We start from the raw sequence: 15,653 nt of genomic DNA, 5'->3' as shown, positions 1-15,653 counted from the left end.
CCTCTCTCCTTCCTCAGACGCACATACTCCTGCTTTTATAATTTCCCACCCCCCGCAGCCCTCCTTCGCAGTCTCTCTGCTTTGAAGCCAAGTCTGGCTAGCGCTTTTTTCACACCAGGGTTTCTGAGGGCATCCCACCTTTAAATATAAGCACTACTCCTCTATTTGCAGAGGGCAGCACTCTTTCAGGAATTGCACCAAGGCCAGTTACTACTATTGCCATTACATTCAGTGACATGCAGGAATTAGGATTACTGAGTAACATTAGTACAAAAAACATTATTACAGATTCTGTATGGTCTGGTATAGGAGGAGATTCATGGGGGCAACACCATGAGTTACCACACTGGGTGACATGAATCCTTGTGCCAAATAATCCATTGGCAAATAACCCAGACTTTGAACCTACCTGTATGAAAGCTCTCACACACAGAAATGGCTTGTAGCTGCTACTGATTAGTTATGTTAAGTTTCTTACCTTTCACTTATATGGCATAGTTCTAGGAAATGGCATAAAAATACATCGCTGCAAAATTTAAAATAAAACAGTAACAGTTTTCCAAGAAAAAAAACAGCAATGGTCCTGCGTCATTTTGTATTAAATACTTGGCTAATAATAAATCTAATGAAAGGTTTAAACAGAACAAAACCAAAAGACAAACAATTTCCCAACACTAAAATGACTATAGGTCTTCAGCTATTAATAACTAAAAAGCTTTATATGTATCCAAAAAAGGATTTTTTTCTTCTTCCACAAAGCAACTCAATAATTGCAAATAAAATCCCTTCCATCTGAACAGGTGCTAATAATAATGTAGAACTGACAGCCACATGTTCAGTAATGCACATCTACACAGACACTTGTTGATACTCTGATTAAAAACTGCAAATCCTTTTCCATTAGAGTTTATGTAGTTTTTTATGGCGTTTATGGAGTTTGGAAAAAAGCCCAATTCCCCTAAATTGTGTGTGGCCAGATCAGTCTATTTTATTGGAATGAGGAATATTTTAAAACTGTAGACAAACCCTATGTCAGTGGCCCTAATAATTGCTCTATTAATTAAATAATGGCTCCTGTATTATTTAATTTATTCAGTTTATTGTTTAGATAAATATATATATTATTTCAGTTAATTTTGTTCTAATGGATTAATGTATCTACCTGACTTTTTTTTAACAAATATACTGCACATTATTGTACAGCCTGAAAGTAAGTTTCTATTCTGCTTATATATGTTTTTAAAGAAAGAAAACACAATTCATTAGCTTTGACCTCTGTCTTGACAAAGTCAGGGAAGGCATGGAAAGCCTATGTAATTTGATTCTGTCTTGTTGTGACAACAAATTCATTCCCCTCAGTCGGTGTGTGTGGATCAATATGCAAACTGCGAGTGCTGGCCTTTAAAAGTTTTAACCATGATCTTATTCAGTTCTTCAATATTGTTGCATTTCAAGGTAAGAAACTGGAAGAGAGAATTTCTGTTTTCTGCCATTATCTGCTTTGCAGTTGGCATTATTTGTGGCAACTAGATGGTGCTGCAATGCGAATCTAATGGCCTTTTGACAGTAATGTAATGTCCCTAAGCAGCCGTGGTATTATATCAAGTTCTGTGACTTTATATTCACACAGCAGCTGGTATTTTCACAAGTCTTCAGAATAATACAGTTTGAAAGTACAGTTTGAAAACTCTGTAGTACTGTTATAGTGAATGTTTTAAAAGTAGCAGCATTTGTTTCTGTCTTTTAAGCTCTGATTAGCTGAGGTTCCCTTGAGTTAGCAAGGCGTTCAGCCAATAACAAAAACAGCAAAGAACTCTGTAATGACTTAAAGATTAACAAATATATTGTCAGATGAGATTTTGTGCATTGCACTAGAGTTCATCAGATGCATGAAGTGTTGTAGTAAATTGACAGACTATATATGAGCTATAGGTGTTTACTATATAATCATATCAGGGTGGCTTTTGGGGGAGGGGTTGTTTTGGTTGTGTTTTTTAGCTTTTGTACATATTTTATGTGGTTTTTATACTGTTTTTAGATTATTTTAACAGTATTGAATTTTTGTGTCATTTTTTAAAATGCTTTTTTACCTCTTAGCCATCTTGGGTCCCTTTTGGGCGAAAGGTGGCATACAAATGAAACAAATAAATAAGACTGTTTGCTTCTGCAACCTCAATATACAATATAAATGTCCTGGATTTTAGTACTTCAGAGTATGATTGTTTAAATTGACTCAAATGATAAAAATACTCCTAATAGCTAGAGATTCGCAATGGACAAAATAAAACACTACTTCAGATGAAATACAGTTAAGATACTGTATGAAATTTACTGTCAACAGTTGTGGTGATCACAACAGATTCAGAAATTTGTGGAACATAAACAATGGGAAGCAGGAAAGTTTTCCTTTGCTGGTATTCTGAAATCTCAATCTGAAATAATATAATCCAGAAACAATAATGTTAGCAGTGTGCACTGTGTAAAATAACGTTATCAGTGCACACTGAGTATTATTTGTTTTATTTATAATTACATTATTATTATTATTATTATTATTATTATTATTTATTAAATGTATTTATATTATTTTATTTTATATTATTTATTATATATAATATAATAAAATTATTATTTATTTTATTTACAATTATATTATTTAATTGTTTCTTTATTAAATTTAATTGCTTAAATTATTTATAATATATTGCTTTATTTTATATTATTTATTATGTATAATATAATAAAATTATTTATATTATTTATTATTTATTAATTTATTATTTATTAGGAGGCAGCAGTCATCAGCCAATAGAATGTTGGCTAGAAATTCTGTGCTGACAGTTGAAGTTGGCAGTTGGGTTTTGACAGTTGACAGGGCTTTTGGGGAACTGTTGGGTCCCAGTGAGGACAGTGTTACAAAAGCTCCAGAGGAAACAGTCACTTAGAGATTGGCTGCAGACAAGGAAGGGTCTTTTAGGTCCAGGGAGGGAGATTAAAATATTGGGAGTCTGACAGTGAGAGATTCTAAGTTAACCGAGCTCTGAAAGAGGGCTGCGGTTTGATAGTATCCTGAGGGATTTTATAGCCTGGGTGGCTATAAAATATAATAGTAAGAATAGAAAACCTTACATCTGTAGCTAAGTAACAAAGCAAGACTAAAATAGGAACTACATAACCATAAGACATTGTACATCTTTACTTTTGAATAAACTTTTAATCTTGTTTGAAGAACCACTTGGCCTGAGTTTTGAAACACAATACACGCTACTGAACGTTAAAGGCTGGAGTAGGTTGCAACATAATTTTGGTGGCAGTGGTGGGATTAGAATACCTCATGTGGCAGCCACAATAGGAAGGTTTTGTTACATATTTTGGTGGCAGCACTGGGATTCAAAAAACCTGGTTGCTGGAGGTGTGCTTGAGTTGTGGGGGTCTGAGTACAAATTACCAGATACCCAATATTTATTTGAACTTTAGAGTAAAAAGTTCAACGGTTTGAGAATCTAGGCGTTTGTGTCAGTAGAATAATCTCTGAGCTAAATGTAAAGGGTATCTTGTAGGAGATTATTTGGGGACTGACCACACTAGATAGTGACGAGTCTCTGAGGTAAAGGTACTGAGGTAATTGTAGGAGACTAGTAAGAAAGGGAAAAGAGCACATTTGAGAAACAAACTTGTATAGTGATTCCTGAGGTAAAAGTCTGTGGTATCACTAGTCTGCCATCAAATTCCAAATGATAACTTCATACTCAGTTGAGGCAAAGATAGAAGTATTTCCTGAGGTAAAGGTTTTAGGTATTTGTAGGGAAATACTCAAGACATGCCTCCTAAAAAAGTAAAACCTCCAGCAGTGCTAGAAATAGTGGAAGAGGAGGAAGTTGGAAAAGAAATGGTGGCTAGTCTTGACACTTCCATTTCTGAACGTCAAGAAAGTTTAGAAATTTGAAAAGTCAAACTTGAAATGGCCACATTTAAAAAAAGAAGTTGAAATATTCAAAATTGAAAGAGAAAAAGAGAAGCTTTTAATAGAAATTGAAGATACTCATAATAGAGAAATACATGAAACTGAAATGAAAGAACTGAAGAATGAGAGAGCTCATAACAGAGATCTCCATAACATAGAAATGAAGACATGGGACTTAATGATCAGTTTAGAATCTAGAGTTACTCATATTGTCAAGAATAACATTAATGGTTTCCCTCTATATGATGCAAAAAAATTCCTAAATATGCTGCTGGGATAATCTTGACTTATATATAGCTAATTTTGAACAGGTTTGTGAATATGTGGAGTTAAAAGACAAAGGGCTTGACTTGCCTAGGTTTAATTTAAAAGAACTGGGACATATTGTAATCTAGATGTTATTATGGTTTTATAGAAATAAAATTTATTATTATTATAAAAAAGAATTAAAAGAAAAAGAATATGAAGGAGAGTTAAGAGAACTGAAATATCAGAGAGGAATAAAAGAAAAATAATGGAGACATGAGAGGGAATTAAAAAGAAAAGAACATGAGGGACAGCTAAGAGAAATGGAGCTTAAAAACAGTTGAGAGAACTGAAGCATAACAAAGGTTTATTAAAAGAAGAATATGAGAAAAAGTTAACAGAAGTTATGGTGATAAGAAACTCCCTGAAAACTGGGAAGCCCCAAGTGAGAGATCTGGTGAGGGTAAAAATGTTAAGCCCTGGCACCATGGCAGAAATGACGCTGAGGAGAAAAAATTGAGTCAAGAGAGTGTGACTCTGAGGTAAATAAGAAAAATAACTGGTCAAAAGAAGATAACAGAGAATCCAGCCATAAATCCAGCCATTTTATGAGTGTGGCAATTGAGGACATTTAAAATATAATTGTCCCAAGGTACAGAATAAGGAATTAAAGTCAGATTCAAAAACAGTTTATTATGTACTAAAACTGGAAAGAAACTCTGTTCAGAGACAGAGGCCTGAAGACCATGGAAACAAAACACAGTGACAAACAGTTAAAAAAATCAAAAACAACAGTTACCTAAAGAAAATATGGTTGATACAAGGAAGTTAAACCAGATAGAAAAGTTGGAGAGTTTTATTCAAGCAAAAGCTCTTCTAAATAAGAAACTGAACAAAAAACTTTTACAAACTGAACAAAAGCTAGATGATTCTGTGAAAAAGTGCAGTGAATTAACAGAAAAACTGGATGTTTTTAAAGAGAAGTTTAAAAAACAGGACAAAGTTATTAATACACTTGAAGAAAAAGCAGTTGAACTAGAATCTGAAAACCAGACTTTTCAAGATCTTATGGAAGGAAAATAGGAGAAAATTGTTACTCTAAAATCAAGTTTAGATAATAAAGAAAAGACTGTTTCAGAGTTGGAATATATAATTTCTGATATAAAACATTCATCAAAAACTGCTAATGAAACTAGGGTTGCCATACTTGTCCACTATTACCAGGGACAAAATGTAGGACAAATTCGAGACCAAACTGTAGGACAACTGCAGGACAAAACTCAGCCCAAAATGTAGGACATTTAAGGTCCTCCGTTTTTCTTAAATGTCTAATGAGCCTGATGGAAAATTGGCTGTGATCATAAGAGCTAAAAACAAAAAAGAATTTAGCCATTTTATTTGACCAAACTAATAGTACCCAAATTTAGAGGAGCCGTTACCGCAACCTGTGTTAACGTTCTCCTCTCTGCAGTTTTGGAAGGGAAATAGAAAAAGCTCCCTTATGAGAACCGTATGTTCTGACACCTCAGTTGAATCCCTCCAGCATATCATACTGTATTATAGAATTTTTGGATAATTCCTTTTTGATTTGTAATCTTTCCCCCTTTTATTTTTAATTCTAGAATTAGGTTTCCCCCCTCTTTCCTTTTTTAGTTTATGGGCAAGCCATTTTCCTGTTTTATTGTCATGGACCCTCTTCACATTAAAGACAGTCTCTTGTGAAAAAGAACAGTTCTTTATTGAAGAAAAGAGGTCATGCAAACATGGTGGCAGCTTTTTTGTCAAGACTGAATGTGAACATAATCATACAACTTTTATAATGAACAAAGCAATCCCATGTCACCAAACTATTAAGCAATCTAATTGGATAATAATTCCCACGTTTTGTCTTGGACAATGATGTAATGTTGAATGTCCTACAGTCCGGAATTCCAGCAGCTTCCAGCAAATTCCCTGAGAATAAAAACAATTATCTCAGCCCCAGCACCTGTGATCTTGGCTGATATCTCTCATTATAACAACATCTGAACTTAACACAATGATCTATCCACATAACCATATATCTCTAAGAACCCCAACATATATATATATCAGTACAAACAATAATAACATAACCCATTAAAGCTAACACTACATTATTATATCTCTTTGACTAATTGAAAAACAGAATGTATGTTGCCATGCTGTTTCTGGCTGAATTTTAACTACTTTGTTGTTATTGTTGTTATTATTTATTTATTTATATAGCGCTGTAGATTTGCACAGCGCTGTACATACAAACAATAAATAGATAAGAGTAAACCTGCCTATGGCATACAATCTAAGAGATAATAGGATGATACATATAAAATACATAGTAATACAGGAAATGGTTCAATAAAACAGGCAACAAAAAGAACATCAATAGATGGGGAAATAAATTTTGTCATACTATTCACAATATAGCAATGGCTTATGCTAACAGTTGGGTTAAGCAGTTTACAATGTGTAAACAAGTTGCCTCCAACAAGCTGGGTACTCATTTTACTGACCCAGAAAAGAATGGAAGGCTGAGTGGACCTTGGAGCCCTCCTCTAGGGTTGAACTTATAGCATTGTGGCTGCAGTACCTGCATTTAACCATTGCACCATCAGAGCTCTCCTTTGACAACATTCATAATTCCCCTTTCCCCCAACAGAGTGAGGCTTCTCTCCTTCTGCTTGAAGGGCAGTTAAACCCAATTGAATCATGTTATATGTAAAATGAGGGAAATTGTCCCCTGCTTGATAATATAACTTCCCATTAAAGGTAGTCCCTTGTTATTTAGGCCATAATGATTTCTTTTTGCTGAAGTCCAAAATCCAAAGTCCACTGATATGTCAGACACTTCATAATTCCCCAGATGGTTATGGCTACAGTCCCTGGATAGGTAATCCAGATGAGGACAGAGCTTGTATGGGAGGATATCATATTCTTAAATACATTTAAGACAATCCAACCTGTGAGAGGCTGCCTGATAACAATAGATCATTTTGTTGAAAATATATAAATATGATGAATTCCTAATTTTACTGAAAACAAAAATATTGATTTTACCTGTTTCGGCTGACTTCTCAGCAGTGCTTTTGATCTGTGTTTGCGGCTGACGTATGCTGTAGTTCAGTGTTTCTTTGAATGCTGTTTCCAAAATATTCTCCCAATCATTGTTTTCTAATGTTACTGAATTAAAAATGAATTGAATTAATTAACTGAATTAATCAAAATGAATTTCATCAAATTAACTTAATTTACACAGTCCTGTCCTTTGCATCTTGAATATCCAAACAAATACCCATCTTGGTCTTGTGTTTTATGGTTTAGTATTATTCAATATACTTGAGAGTGCTTCTGTATATATATATATATATAAATGTACATCTCATGAGTATGTTCTGAATATTTGCTTTATAGTCCCATTTTAACAAGTTTTATATGTTTTAAATGTTTTATGTGTTTTATACACACTTTATTGTCTAATGGCCTGTTGGCTGAAATAAAGACTGTCTTAATTTACAGTGTCTATTTTCCAGGGTCTTACATAAAATGGAAGCTTTTTAAAGACTTCCACATTATTATATCTCATTGACTAATAAATTAATATAAACAATAATAATAATAACATTATTAATCCTCTATATTTCTCCCCTCCTTTTATAAAAGCCAGCTTAAACTCAAGCCTCTGCAGAGAGGCTACTCCCCCACATTCCAAGCTTAGTGAACAAACACATTCTTAACCATAATGTCTAACCCACACCTTATATTGTTTTCTAGCATATTCTATTAAACACAACATATTATCTAACCAACTCTAAATCCCATATTTTAATATCCAACCTTAACCACATAAAATCCTTATGAGAGGAATCCATGAATGATCCTGACATTTATTTACATTTTCAAAAAATTGTTGTTTTGCTTTTTTGATTTTTTCCAGCTAGTTCTTCTGATATTTGCTCATTTAATGCTTTTTGGTAAGGTTAATATGGCCTCATACAGACTGGCCAAAATAAAGCTGCTTCGGGTCACTTTGGAGGTATGCTGTTTAAATGATGCATGAGTCCTAATACTCTAGAAACTTCCTCAGAGCATGCTGAGGTCTGTTTCTGACAGAGATAATGAATCATGCTTTTTTTTTACTTACAGTATGTTTAAATTTTCTTTATGTTGTGCAGTTTTTTTTTAATACACAATAAATTACTGCTACAGTTACAGGAATGCAGGAGGTCACAATATAGGTTGTTGCGGTGTTTCTTTCTGCATTTTTGACAACTTCACAGTTTTCTTGGCGTGGCTCTGATAGGTTGATGTCTCTTTGCGCACACTGCTGGGGTGGGACTTTGCGCAAATCGCCCTCGAGGTCTTGCTCCACCAAAGTGATTTTCTGTGCATGACCCTGCTGTACTTGGGCATTGACGGGGCACTGACAGCCTGGGAACGCTTGGGAGCATGAAGCATGTGTGACTTCTAAATGCTAAAATGAGGGAGAAATGTAAGCTAAACAGTGACTTACTGCTGATTCTTCTTTTGTAAAGGAAGAATGTGGGTGAAGATCCAGCAATCAATACGCCAATAATGCTGACACCTGTCGTTTACAATCAGTATCTTGTTCTTTTCCTGTAGCTTCATATTTACTAAAAGAATGTGACACAGAATTTGGTCATATTTATTAACAATAAAACAATGCCTCGTATATTAACAGATTAGTGCTATTTAATAACTTTCAACCTTTGCCAAGAATGAAAGTATTTTCTTGCTTCTGGTATCTTCCCTAACCTCATCCATTCTTAAGTCTGTAAAAATGAAAGGGTAAATTGTGCTAGCTATTTAATGGGCCGTTGGTCCTCCATATTCTTGGATTCAACCAGCAATGGCTTGAAAATATTCCAAAAAATATATAAATTTCAAAAAGCAAACCTTGCTTTTGCTGTTTTATATAAGGGACGCCATTTCACCATGCCATTGCATTGAATAGGACTTGAGCATCCACTGAGTTTGTTATCCATGGGGGGGGGGGGGGTCATGGAACCAAACCCCAGCGGATAACACGGTCCCACTGTATATTGCTTTTATCCAATTTTGAAATTTTCCCTCTTTTCCTAATTTTTTAATGATTTCAAATATGTTTTCTTCTTATTCTTTTTGTTTGTTTAATCTGCCAGAAAGAGTCTCCATCTTCTTCTTTTTTATTTTAACTTGTCATTTATTATTATTATTTTTAATTTTATGTTTCTTTATCTTCTGTATATATATATGTGTGTGTGTGTGTGCGCGCGCGCTCACGCGTGTGTGTGCATGTATATATATTATTTTATTCAGGGTGTAATGATTTCTTTTCACCCCCAGATGTCGTCCTTGGTTTAATTTTTATTCTCTTTCTTTATTATTGTTATTTAGGCTGTAATGGTTTCTTTTCGCTGAAGTCCAAATCCCTTAAAGAGCAGAGTTTGGGGACCACTACTTTAGACCAAAGGGAGGTTTTTAAACAGAGGCTGGGTGGCCATCTGTCACTGTGTGTGTGCTTTGATTGTGAGTTCCTGCATGGCAGAATGGGGTTGGACTGGATGGCCTCTTGGGATCTCTTCCAATTCTATGCTTCTTCCATAGTCCCTATCCCCTAAATCAGGGGCTCCCAAATGGGGTGACACAAAGAGCGTCTTTCCCTCCTGAATAAATTAGAATCTAGTTGTTCAGTGCATTATGCTTAATCTTTTCAAGTTCAGTTTGTTCAGCCGCAGCATTATGTGCGGTTTCAGTTTGTGGTTCAAAAATTAGTAATTGGAGTTCTTCATTTTCAGATGTGACATTACTTTTGTAGAATTGAAAGATATAGCCCTGTTAGTCTGTTGAATCAGTATTTAGAGAGAACTTATGTAGCTCCTTTGAGATTCACTGAGATAAAGACGTTGGCAGCATAAGCTTTCCTAGGAGGCTTCTGTCTACTTTCTCAGATGCAGTTGGAGCTAATAATAATAATAATAACAATAATAATAATAATAATAATAATAATAATAATAATAATAATAATGCAGAGATCTTCTAGCACCTTTGAGACTCGTTGAAAGAAAGAAGTTGGCAGCAGGAGCTTTCGTAACTAAAGTCTGCTTCCTCAGGTGCATAACATTTGTAGGAGGTGCAAACATTCATCAAACATTTTCTAGGGATATGGGGCAGAGAAAAGTAATAAAGAGTTTTACAGATTTGTTTTGGCTTTTCACTTCAGATGGATCAGAAACTGTCTCAGCTTGTGGAGGATCTTACAACTTCAGGAGAACTACAACTAAATCCCAGAAAGATGAAAGAGCTAAAGAAGATTTGCAGATATGCAAATATGATGATTACTAGTTTTCACATACTAGAAATTTAACTCAAAAAATTCACCCCAAAAACCAGAGTCAACTTATCAAGTCAAGTCAGGTTTTATTGCATTTGACCAATGGTCTTAGCAGAATACAATGAAACATTTACAATACATATAAAATACAAGCATGTCATCTTTAATACAAAGTTTATAAACTTAGTATTTAAGATAACAATTGTATCAAATTTTGACATATCAGATGTGGTCATCTCCTTTATAGCTTATAGCTATCTCTGCTGTATATTTCTTCCTAATTTTTTTGGCTGCTAGGGCAAACAAAGCTACTCTGCAGGTTATGTATTTGTCCAAATATACAAGAAGATGAAAAACCACGTCCTATGGACTCTGACTAGGACTGATTTCCATTAAAGGTGTCAGGAACTTTTCCCTTGGTTCTCTATAAAGTGGGAAAAACAATATTTAGTAGGTAAGGTCCTCTAATTCTGAGCAGTTGTATATACATATACGATCCTTTATTGGGATGCCCCTATGCCTTCCATCTATATAAGCTGTGTTCATCATATTCAGTCTGAGCTCTGTGAAAGCGTTCTGCAGTTGTACAAATATTAGGTTATCCAATTAGTCTACATGTTCGGAAGACACCTTGAGTTTATAATATAAAGGAGCGCATGGTGAAAAATAAACAGTACATAAATCTCCTTGTGTGACTATTTCCCTTATTGTGTTCTCAATGGTCTTGTTCTGAGCCTCTAATTGGAGTTCTGTGATTCTATTCTATGACTCTATGACACCACAAGGGCTGATGCAAGTGTGTTCTATCTCAACATTTCTGGGTAGAGAAAGCATTGTGTTTTTCAGTGCTTTATTTTAAATTTCGTGCCAAGGTCTGTTTGGCTAAGGCTGTCATGTCTTGTTCTCTACTCCTCTTCTTCCTGCTCCCCTCTCTCATCTGCCTTCAGGTTCATAGTGCTCCAGGTATGTGACTTTTTAGACTCATAAGATGGGCCCTCCAACTCCATTCTGCCATGTGGTGTTTATCAAACGGGGTTTTTTCCAGCTCAGATCCAGGGTGATTGCGAATTGAGTGAGGCGAATTCATGTCATAACGTTAATGTATTTTCACACCTGGTTCCTTTCAATGGGAGCACCTCCCGTGGTGCTTCCGAGGTGCTTCCGGACTGCAGTGATGTGGTAATACAGTTTGCACTCATTCCACTTTGCCTGAATCCGCATCACGTGACTTGCCTTGGATTCGATTCCTCCTCGATTCAGAAGGGCAACGGAAGGGCAACCAGGTGTGATAAAACACTCATGTTATAACGTGAATGTGTATTGCTCAATTTGCAACTGGATTATTAATTCAGTACGGAGGTCGCCTGACCTATATGGCATGCATTGCATGCCCACCTCTCTCTCTTTCTCTCTCTGAATCTTTCTCTCTCTCTCAATGTCAGTTCATTAACTGCCCCCTGGCTCAGTGTTAGGGGACCCTGGGAACTGTATGGCTATTTTCATTTCCTCTTGCTCCTGGAATTATTTGTTTAAAATGCGAATGCTACAATGTCATTGTTAAATCATAGAATCATAGAGTTGAAAGAGACCGCAAGGGCCATCCAGTCCAACCCCCTGCCATGCAGGAAATCACAATCAAAGCATCCCCGACAGATGGCCATCCAGCCATACTGAGGTATTTATAGTGGGCACATGCTCCTGGAGGCATTTGAGAAGAGGGCCCCTGATTTTACCCAATTCTCTCCAGGGCAAATGTGCCAGTCTGAATAGGGCCTTAGTTTCACTAACCTTTCTTAAGGTGGGGTTGCTAATACCACAAAGAACAGAATCAGAATTCAAAGTGACCTAGCAGATTAGAAAGCTGGGCCAATACTGATTTCTTTTTAATCAATTTTATTCAGTAAAATCGGACAGGCCATCAGAAGAAATTCTTCTAACATCATTGAAGAAAATGGGGATCTCACTGGCTGATCATATGACGTTACCAATTAGAAAAGGTAAAAATCGGCAAATTTCTTTCACAGTATATTTGTCGTTCACATATATAATTACAGTCGGACCTTCTTATACATGGATTTTTATACACAGATTTAAACATACACGGTTTGAAAATGTTCCAACAAAGTATAAATTTACCTTGATGTTCCATTTTTTATTAGGGACACCATTTTGCTATGTCATTATACTTAATACACTGGAGAAACCATTCATATCTCTTGGCAGTAAAACATTTTCATACTCTCCAAATCATGCAATAAACCTTCAATTTTCTGAAAAAAATTTCGTTTATTTTCTGCTGGGCTACAGAATCCAAAAAAAGTACTCTGTCTTGTCACATTTAACTTCTAAGCCCAGGAAATGGCCCATCGCATCTTTACAAACTTCTTTCACAGTATATATGTCGTTCACATATATAATTACTGTATTCCACGTTTCCATTCTATCTTTTACTTTTACAGATCAGAAGATTACGAATGAACATGTAGTGCGTGCAATCGTAAAAGCAATTGCTGGTAAAGTAACTCACCCCTCCATATTTTTTAGCTTTGATATTTGCAGTTTTGATTATTCATGGATTTGATAAATATCTTCCCCTGGAGAGGGACCATAATTAAGAAAAAGTAATGAAGAGTAATTAAGGAAAAAAATTATTAAAAGCTGAAAGAGGCCTAAAGAACACCTTTCTTTAATAGCTGATAATAATGTGTCATATTTTTTGAAAATTATTATTAAGTATAATAATAGTAATAATATAACAGAAAGAAAGATGTTGGCAGCATGAGCTTTCGTAGACTTCAGTCTACTTCCTCAGATGCATTCTAGCAAACACATAACAGCTGGAGTTAGGTTAGAAATACAGCTAGAACTATGGTTATAACTAACACACTCTACATTCAAAATATTCTGGGACTGTTTGTTATGCCCAAGATTGTAAGGGCAACCTGTTTATCCTGAGAGCGTGTAATGAAAACCTCTCCCTCCGTGGACCTATTCACAGCAAGGCTGAGAAAGACATTGAGACACCAAATTTGGTTTTAAACACCATGCATGTAACATTTATTGAATCACACAAGTAACACAAACATTGATTATCAAGAGCTCTTTCACTCACACATTCATACAATACTCACACACACTTTCCTTCCGCTGAACATTGATCAGTTGTTCTCGAAGGCTGGGGATGACACCGTTGCCGCGGTAGATGCCAACAAAATGGAGATGAAAGTCCAGGGTCTTTATACTTTTTCTTCTCTCTGGCTCTTGGCTGCTGAAGTCTTGCAATATTGCAGCCCATTACTCAACTTCCTCTTTTGGGAGGACAGACAGGTTGTTCAGATCAGTCCATGTTCAAAGCAACTCGTTCTGTTCAAAGTTCTCCATTGTCCTGTCAGTTCCTCATCATGGCGACTCAGGAGATAAGGTTCTTCCCGGTCATGGTTTGTCACACCTGGACGGCACCCCGCTTCAGCTTCCAAGTTTTCAGACTTTCCTCGCCTCGGTTGCCAAATACCTTCGTCACATCAATGCTTTGTGCGGAACCATCTTGTTTGTTCCTTTAGCTATGTTTAAAGCACAATTCCTTGGTTCTTCGGTTCTTCAGCTCTGGGTTTAAGTCAGAACTCACTCATTCGTCTTACATGTTGACCAGGGCTGGTTAAAGGGGCCATATATTTCTCTTCCTATAGTAGCCTTCCTGGCTACTTTCTGCCCCTAAAGGCCTAGCTATGGGCCTGAACCACCGGGTGTAAAACAGGACTTAAAAGGAAAAAAGTATTCCTGGTAACATGATTTGAGATAGAATAAACTTCAAAAGAAAGCTTTCAAAGCAAATATAATTATTCCATTTTTTTCATTCTATCTTTCACATTTACAGAACAAAAGGATATAGACCCGGGCTTGGTAAATGCTGTACTTAAAGCAATTTCTGGTAAATAAACTCATCCCTTCATATTTGTAGCTTTGATATTTGCAGCTTTATGTAATTGATTAATATCTCCTGCTTTTTTTAGCTTAAAAGGAGAAACACTATTTAAAAATTCAGTGATCTTAAGGATGACAAATAACTAATGAGAATAAGTGAATAGAATGTTTATTCTTCCTTTTTTTGAAAATATATTGTGGTTTTAAATTCACATTGTATTTGAATAAGAAAGAGTATTGGGGGGGTGTGGGGGGGAGGAAATTAAAGGGATCCACTGGGCTAACGGCCAAGCACTGTTTGGCTGTTTGGACCTCAGATATCATCACAGTATGTAAAACATATGTACATTTTTGTGTTAGATTATACAGGTCCACAAAGACCAGGGCAGATTATAGAGGCTTCAATAAAGCCAGTGAATACAAATCTACTGGAAAAGCAAGGTAAAGTTATCCATTTGCTTTGATATTTGTGGATTTGATTATTCACGGATTTGATTAATCGATTTGAGTAATCTATCATTCGATTTTTCACTTTTATAGATCCAACTGACATCACATACTTGCTAGCTGCCATTTTAAAAGCAGTTTCAGGTAAACCCATCCCTCCATATTTGTAACTTTGATATTTGCAGTTTTGATTATTCGTGGATTTGATTAATATGCTCTCGCTAGGAATATCTAGGTTCTGAGAGAGACAGCGGGGGGGGGGGACCCAAAAATTGTTCCTGAACTTTTAAAAGCAAACATCACATGGTGGATATCATTACTGGCATAAGTTTATTGTCAGTAGTGAGTAAATTATATGGTTGTTATATTAAAAAATGATTTATAAATGGATTGAGGCAGAAAGGATTCTCAGGGATGAGCAAGCTGGGTTTAGGAAAAGCAGGTCAGTTATGTAGTCTTAAACCATCTGGCAGAAAGATGGTTTAAAAACTGATTTATAAATGGTTTTTCTCTCTCTCTCTGTTTTTTTTTAGAGGGAAATACACCAAAAGAATCATCAATTATTTTAATAATGATGTGTATTTCGCAACCTATTGTAATTGCTGGTGTATTTCTTCAATTTGTGAAATATTTTAGAGCTATAAAGAGATAAATGGAAGAATTCTTCATCAAAGGAGGAATCTTGGTTTTGATTTTGGTTTGGTTACATTTGGTTTTGATTTTTAC

At 35.5% G+C, this 15,653-nt stretch overlaps 1 protein-coding gene across 1 annotated transcript; it reads left to right on the top strand.

Annotated features, from left to right (window-relative positions):
• Nucleotides 1–1,373: 1,373 nt before the first annotated feature.
• Nucleotides 1,374–15,653, top strand: LOC149319039 (uncharacterized). The gene is made up of 7 exons (XM_089507948.1): nt 1,374–1,455; nt 12,461–12,556; nt 13,019–13,072; nt 14,434–14,487; nt 14,841–14,921; nt 15,021–15,071; nt 15,461–15,653. Exons 2-7 carry the CDS (start codon nt 12,511–12,513, stop codon nt 15,577–15,579), a joined length of 405 nt encoding a protein of 134 aa, XP_089364074.1. The 5' UTR covers nt 1,374–1,455; nt 12,461–12,510; the 3' UTR covers nt 15,580–15,653.

The sequence above is a fragment of the Sceloporus occidentalis genome, unplaced genomic scaffold (genome assembly GCF_023333645.1).
Source record: "Sceloporus occidentalis isolate IW3139 unplaced genomic scaffold, rSceOcc1.0.p SCAF_2, whole genome shotgun sequence".
NCBI lineage: Eukaryota > Metazoa > Chordata > Lepidosauria > Squamata > Phrynosomatidae > Sceloporus > Sceloporus occidentalis.
This window is presented reverse-complemented; position numbering and strand designations above follow the sequence as displayed.